This window comes from Castanea sativa, chromosome 12 (genome assembly GCF_040712315.1).
Source record: "Castanea sativa cultivar Marrone di Chiusa Pesio chromosome 12, ASM4071231v1".
Classification (NCBI taxonomy): domain Eukaryota; kingdom Viridiplantae; phylum Streptophyta; class Magnoliopsida; order Fagales; family Fagaceae; genus Castanea; species Castanea sativa.
The window spans coordinates 37,020,497-37,028,467 of NC_134024.1; the positions used below are offsets into that span (position 1 = coordinate 37,020,497).

Genomic DNA, 7,971 nt, shown 5'->3' on the forward strand with positions numbered 1-7,971 from the left:
TTTGTCAAATATTTTGCGTCTATAGACATTCTCAAAAAAAAAATAATAAACAATATATATATATATATATATATATATATATATATATATATATATATATATATATATTCTAGGTGGTTCATATTAATTAGTAATTTTGCATCTAACAAGAGAATAGAGTTTAAGCAATATTTAGATTTTTTTTTTTTAAAAGTCATTTTTAAATATATAAAATGTCTCAATTCATTTTTCACCTTAAGCCCCTCAATGCATCAAGCCGCCCCTGACAGAGTTTTAAGTAAAAAATTAATGTAGCAATTTATTATTGAATCATGTAAAACATGAGTTTTATATCTCATCCTTACCAAATTTGGACTTATAAGAATAATGATATGTAAAATTATGAGACCTCAAAAGCTTGTGTGGCAGAATATTATGAGGTCAACTAAAAGTTAAATGATTTCAATTTTATACATATTGTTTAAATGTTCAAAATGATAAGATAATAAAATTAAATTGATGAGAATTGTAATCTCTTCAATTTAAATTTTTATCATTTGACTGAGTATATTTACCTTCTAAAAAATAATTGAGTATATTTAAAAATTAAAGAAACTACATAACCTTTTTTTTTTGGTAATTCAATTTTTTTCAATAAGTTGGAAACGGGATACTTGAACGGTGAACTCTTATTTTCTATACTAGCCTCATTGCACGTGGAAAGGCTTCTTCTTTTTTTGTCTAGTGTCATAATTTTTCTATTTTATTTTTATAATTTTGGATAAGTTTGTTTTGAAAACATGGATTAGGAAAGTCTCCTATTTTGTAAGTATTTTAAGTGGAGTTGGAGATATATTTTTATCAGGTTGTCATCAAGTTTTTTCTCTATTTTTTTTTTATACAAGTTTTTTTTCTATTTTTTTTTTATACAAGTTTTTTCTCTATTAAACATAAAATTTAAGAGTATTTCTGAACCATATAAAAGTCTAGTTTAAAAAGAAGAATCCAGTTATAAATAATATAAATAAGAGAAAATAAGTAATAATATCTTCTCTTTTTTTTTTAATCCAAGTAATAATATCATTGAACTACTGTACTATTACTGAGAAATTATATCATTGTATTGGCAATGATGATGACAATGTCAATGATAGCATTGTATTGGCAATGATGATGACAACCTCAATGATTTAATGATGGTTATAATATGATGTCTTGTTAAATTGGTGGCACAAATGGTGTGGTCACTGTGGAGATGAATAAGATGATGATGACCACCGCAATGCGCAATGGCAGTGGCAACGATAATGTTGACAGTGACGACAGGTGGAGGTGACAACAATGCTACTGGTGACAACTAGAAAATTAATAGTTACATGAGTTGATAACGATGGTAAAATTTGTACAATTTACACCTGTATGAAATTTGGAACTTCAAAATTTGGATACTAGAAAATTACAAACTTAATATTACATAGAAGTATCACTTATGGAATTTGAACTACTTTCGTTTCACTATATAATATTTAACTGAAAATTTTATTAACATTTTACTATATTTGTTTCACTGTAAAATTTGGTCAAACTTGAAAACGCTTTGCCTTTAAAAATTTGATAAAACATTATATAAAAGCACACTTAAAACCCTTTTACCTTTAAAATTTTGATAAAACATTATACACAGGCTTGATCATTGGTTAGGCAAGGTGTAGATGGTCCGGTCATCGGAGCCACCGGTCTGGTGATTGGTAACAACGATCTGGTCACTAAGCCTCCACCAACTTTTGGTAGTTTATACTTAAAATTTTACATGTCACATCAAATATCTAAATATGTTGTACATGTAAAATAATTTACATTTGAAAGTATTTTACAGCAAAATAAATGGAGCAAACCGTTCATCAAATTTGGGAAATTACTCCTAGAAAATCCTCAAATTACAATTTTGAGTAAAACCCATCCTTATTCCTCACACAAACAGGCAAACAGAATATAAAAGAAAAGGGGAAAAGATCATAGGGGTATTAAAAAAACATAAATTCTAAGAGCTTTTTTAGATCACCATGATTTTGAGTGATATCACTCAGTTTTCATTACTGAGTTTTCAAAACGCGTGAGCCCTACTAAAAAAATCTTGTTTGATTTGGTTTTTAGGTGATGTTTCCATCACTCAAAACTCAAAAATTTGAGTGACGGATGATAGACACTAAAAACAAAATTTTAGTTTCTGAAATATGAATTATAGTGGCAAAAGGTAAATTATGTGATTGAGTTATGTGACCAAACAAGAATTTTAGAGTTTTTAAGATAAAGTGAAGTTTGGTTTGGTTTATGAATTATGGGTTTTGAATTTGAGTTATGAGTATTAAGTTATGAAAACTGAATTATGGTCAAACCAAATGAGGCCTAAATATCTAAAAGTTTCAATGTACCATCACGAAGATCAGGGACAAGAGACAGGTGCAGAATTTTTTATTTTTTTTGGATAAAGAAAAAAAAAGGTGCAGATATTCCATTAATAGTCCCTAGAGGTCAAACTTCTCGTAATATCCATGACACAAACACCAGCTAATTGGTTCCCGCAACTAATTAAAGCATAGATGAAAACAAACCAAGAACTAGTTCAAACAAGATCCAACAAAACCATATTGAATTGAACCATCTTAGGCTGCACTTTCTTTTTTGAGTTTTGCAAGCTCCTGCCTAACAATTCCAGCCCTCTGCATGCATAATAATACAGAAATTAAAATCATAATAGCTCAAGAAGTTGAAGAACTGACAATTTAATTCTACAATATCAAGTATATTAATTTACTACGATAAAAATGATCTGGGAGCTCATAGTTCAATAAGCATGAGCTGGGGCACCCACTGATTTAGCGTTGCAAATGCTAGGGATAGAAATTATAAGGAAAACAAATGCTAGGGTTAAAAATTATATAGCTCATGATCATGTGGACGTGTGTTCTTCATTAATTCCCGATAGTTAGAGGTCCATCATATAGATCTTATTATTGGGTTTGCATAAACTTTCGTTTGATGCTTGTAGATATGAAATTATGAAGTAGGTGTACTACATAAATATCATGGGTTCCAGTCCTACTTAGCCTCCTAAATTAGGCATATGACTCCTGATGGACAATATCTATTGTGGTGGGGCTAAATACTCAATTCTGACCCAAACTGAATCCAAAACAATAAATGGTGCAGTAAAACATTCTTAGTTTTTCATAACCACACTATTGCAAAATGAGGAATAGAGCAAGATATACTAATAGAATAATTGCAAACCTTGATTTTTGCTAACATTATCTTGAACCTATCAAAATCATTAAGTGAGGCCCTTCTCTTCTGCACAATCAACTTCCTTCCCCAGGAACTGCTCTCCCATTTGTTCTTCACATCTGCCATCACAGTAAATGTGAGTTCCAATTCAGGAAACAAGAAAAAGGTGACAAATACATCTTAATTAACACTTACCAGCAGCCTCCATGGCCTCAACCAAAGTCTTCTTCTTTGGAATCCTCTTGATGTCAATCTTAATATCAGTGAGTGAAAGCCTCTTTAAGTTCATTTGGGTCCTCACCATATCAGGGGCATCAACAAGAGCCTGTAGCATAAAAGTACTAGGAATTATAACTTGTACAACTTTGGAGATAGTGAACACCTCAAAGACCATATATCTCAATTACATCATATCAATAAAATTGGTGATTTGAGTGCCATGTGTTTTATATGAAGAAATAACTGGCTGACAAAGCAGACATTTTCTTTATTGATAAGTTACATGAGCACAGAGTGAGTTTTGAACCCACAAACTCACCCTCCACCTAGAACTTGCAAGGGGAGGAGTTGCTAGTTGAGCTAGAGCTCATTGGCATTGACAAAGCAAACATATGTTTGTAAGAAGAAAGAATTGATTGACAAAGCAGACATTTTCTTTATTAATTGTTACAAGAGCACAAAGTGAGTTTTGAACCCACAAACTCACCCTCCACCTAGCACTTGCAAGGGCAGGGGAGGTGCTATTTGAGCTAGAGCTCATTGGCATTGACAAAGCAAACATATGTTTTATAAGAAGAACGAACTTATTGACAAAGCAGAATTTTTTTTTTGATAGGCAAAGCAGAATTTTTCTTTATTGATAAGTTACAATAGCACAGAGTGAGTTTTGAACCCACAAACTCACCCTCTACCAAGAATTTGCAAGGAGAGGAGGTGCTAGTTGAGCTAGAGCTCATTGGCCTTGACAAAGCAAACATTTGACAAGTAGCATCGGATGTTATAGAAGAATTACACCAACAAAAAAAAAATCTACTACACATCTTCCAGGCTACCTCTCTAAGAGATACATGGCTTAGATGCATGAATGAATGCACCCTGGACAAAAGGAAACAACATGCACTAACCCAATTAACAGAACCGAAAAAATATTACATTCCACAATTGATTCCTTCTTTTCCCATTTTTTTAACCAACTAATATATCAAACCCTTGTTACAAATAGCTTTCTAAGACCATTACTTTTTTTTCCTGTTGTGGCATATTATTATTAGTTCCCTTTATCATTGCAACATAAAATTTGACCCAAAACATACAATTTCAATGAATAATAAAAACAAAAGCAATCATAAATAAACTGCAACAACAAAGAAAAACATACCCTATTCTGGTCGACAACATCGACAATGACAACAAGTCTTCCATACTCCTTCCCATAGTTCACAAGCGCCACTCTTCCAATCTCCACAAACCTCCTGAACGGCTACAAATTCACACCCAAATACCCAAAAACAAAATTATTCATTTTACCAAACATTAAAAAAAAATTAAAAAAAAAAAACATAAAACAGAACACATGTACCCAATAACATAAAACTAAACCAAAAACAAAATTGATAACAATAATCAGCTAAGAGTTACATGACAAGTAGCAGAGTTGTTTGTAATGTATTTCTGGCTTCTAGGTTTTCTTGGTAAACAAACAGAGGGTCAAGAGGAACATACCATTTTGTTTTTTCTGGGATCTGAAGAAGTGGGGACGCTGTGGGAGGGAGGCACAAGACGCTTTGCGAAGAAAAGAAATAGTATTACAAGTAGGGTTTTTCATACCGGCTAGCGCTTCCATGTGGTTCAACTTAAGTGGATTTTACCACGTGTCTTCAATGTTTGGCAAGGAATTTGCTGGTTTGGTTTAACTTTTTTTACTCTCTTTTTTTTCTTTTTGGCAAATTATGATTTGACTGAAATTTAAGTCATTTATATGTGATTTAAAATTTGATATTTTACCAACTTAGTTCGGTTAAATTTTCTTAACTCATCTATGTTAAAAAAATGGTTAAATATGTGATTTTACTTCACTTTTCCTGTTCTTCTCCTCCAAAAACTACAAAAACATAAAAATATAATATCAAATAAGATTAAAAAGAATCTAACGAAACACTAGTATCATGAGATTTCAAACTACAGATAAACAACTTAAATTTTGATCAAACTATAGGTAGGTAAAATGTCAAATTTAAAATCATAGATAAGCAACTTAAATTTTAGCAAATCTACAAGTGTGTAAATTGTAATTTGCCCTTTTTTTCTTCTTGTTTTTAATAAATTTTGTTTCGGTTTTAAGGAACACAAGTTTTGTTTGTTTTAGTTAGGGGTAGAGAATGTTTTAAATTGTTTAATTAATATCTAATAAAAGTGGTGTCAATAGTAAATCTATATATCCATCTAAAAAAATAGTAAGTCTATATAAAAGTGATATTTTAATTTCAATTTGCTACCTTAGTCAATTGTGAAAAAAATTAGATCTTTTTTAAATCTATTTTTTGTGTTTTATTTTCATATTGTCATTTATAAAAAAAATTAAAAAAGACTAAATGCAAATAACTTTGTAATAAATTTGGTATCATCTTGATTTTTTTTCCCATGATGATTATAAATTTGATATTTGGTCCGTAAGGTTCAACATTTTTGATATTTGGTCCCTTGGGTTATCCAATGGGATAGGAATACAAAGTACTTTTAAACTGTTGTTAAGCAAAGAAGGGCCAAAAACAGGATTGTAAGCCTAAAGAATGATAATGGGACCCTAACGGAGAATGTTGAGGAAATAGAAAGTATTATGATATCACATTTTAAGGATAGATTCATTGAAACAAATCCTAAATCAGTTCAATGGATTTTTGGTAAGTTAGAACATCTTCCTATTCCCAAGCTGGCTCATCAACAGTTAATTCAACTTGAAAAACCACTTACAGATCTTGAGATTGAACTAGCAGTCTTTCAATTGGGTCCACACAAGTCTCTAGGTCCTGATGGCATTCCAGCATTTTTTTGCTAGGAGTATTGGAATATTGTAAAACAGGATATTCTAAATTTTGTTCATGCTTTCTTCCATTCATGCTCAATATTGAAAGCTCTAAACAAAACCTTCATTACCCTTATCCCTAAAGTGATGATGCCAAAAGAGGTCTCTCACTTTATGCCAAAAAATCTTTGAAATGTAACCTATAAGATCATATCCAAGATAATGATTAATAGGTTAAAACCTATAATGGATAAGCTCATATCACCATACCAAAATTCTTTTATACAAAGTAGGAATATCTCGGATAATATTCTTCTTGCCCATGAAATTATTAACACTTTTAAGAAAAAGAAGGGTAGGAAAAAAGGATATGGGGCTCTCAAAGGAGACATGTGCAAAGCTTATGACAGGGTAAGCTGGAGTTTCCTTAAGGCAGTGTTGATCTCAATGAATTTTGGCAGTTATTGGGCCCATAGGATCATGGAATGTGTTTTCTCAGTGCAATATGCTCTTCTTCTAAATGGCAGCCTACACAAGAATTCCTTCCAACCAAAGGAGTTAGACAAGGAGATCCAATCTCCCCCTATTTGTTCCTGCTCTGTGCCAATATTCCATTGCTCTTATACAGGCTGAAGGCCAAAAGAAAATTAATGGTATCAAAATAGGTAGAAGTGGACTCTCCTTTACTTATCTATTCTATGCTGATGATTCCCTATTTTTCTTTCAAAATGATAGGAACTCTCTGAACAATTTGAAGGACATAATCCTCTAGTATTTCTCCCCCTCGTTAATTTCATGAAATCTGATTTGTATTGCTCCCCTAATATGCACTCTTCTATTCAAGAATCTTTAGCTGATGCCTTGCAGGTGAATTTAGTTCAAAATCCTAGCAAATATCTGGGTCTAAATTTCAAATTAAGAGGTAGAAGAGTTGTAGATTTTAAGGATTTGGTAGAGAGGCTTCAAGCAAAACTTCAGGGTTGGAGTGCTAAGTTGCTGTCTCAAGCTGGCAGAGCAACTCTAATCTCAGCAGTGCTGCAATTTATGCAACAAACTGCAACAAACTGGATGCTACCATTAGAGATTTCTGGTGGGGGCATAAAAATGGTACTAGGAAAATGCATTTTATTGGGTGGGACAATCTTTGTACCCCTAAGAGTAAAGGTGGGCTTGGTTTCAAAAGATTCAGCGATTTCAACCAAGCAATGTTGGCTAAACAGTATTGGAAAATTCAAAGTAATCCTAACTCTCTTCTAGCTAGAACCTACAAAGCCAAATACTTCCCTAGAACCTCTTTGAAAGATTATATTTCCAAACCATTCCATTCCTAGACTTGGAGAGCCATTGCAAACCCTCAATGTACTGAGCTGCATAAAGGAAGATGGATAGTGGGTGCAGGGCACCAAATACCTCTCACTCATCCAGATTGGTTTCAGGCTCCAATAAATAACTTTAGGGAGCTCAATTTGACCAATGGCACTATGGCTGACCTTATAGTTCCTAATTCTAAGGCCTGGAACTATAATCTTCTAAGGAAATTATACCCATACCCCATTTGCACAGAAATTATGAAAGCTCCTATCCCGAAAACAGGTTATAACCCTAATATGCTAGTTTGGAAGTACTTCTCTTCAGGGGATTATAATGTGGCTCAAGCTTACTCTCTATTACAACAACTCCATACC

The 7,971-nt window shown here is 32.4% G+C and overlaps 1 protein-coding gene across 1 annotated transcript; it reads right to left on the reverse strand.

Annotated features, from left to right (window-relative positions):
* Positions 1 to 2,535: 2,535 nt before the first annotated feature.
* On the reverse strand, positions 2,536 to 5,116 carry LOC142619584 (large ribosomal subunit protein eL14z). The gene is made up of 5 exons (XM_075792733.1): positions 4,987 to 5,116; positions 4,643 to 4,744; positions 3,460 to 3,589; positions 3,271 to 3,383; positions 2,536 to 2,699 (listed from the first exon to the last, which is right to left on the reverse strand). The coding sequence occupies exons 1-5, from the start codon at positions 4,987 to 4,989 to the stop codon at positions 2,643 to 2,645; spliced, it is 405 nt and encodes a 134-aa protein (XP_075648848.1). The 5' UTR covers positions 4,990 to 5,116; the 3' UTR covers positions 2,536 to 2,642.
* Between the last annotated feature and the right edge of the window lie 2,855 nt (positions 5,117 to 7,971).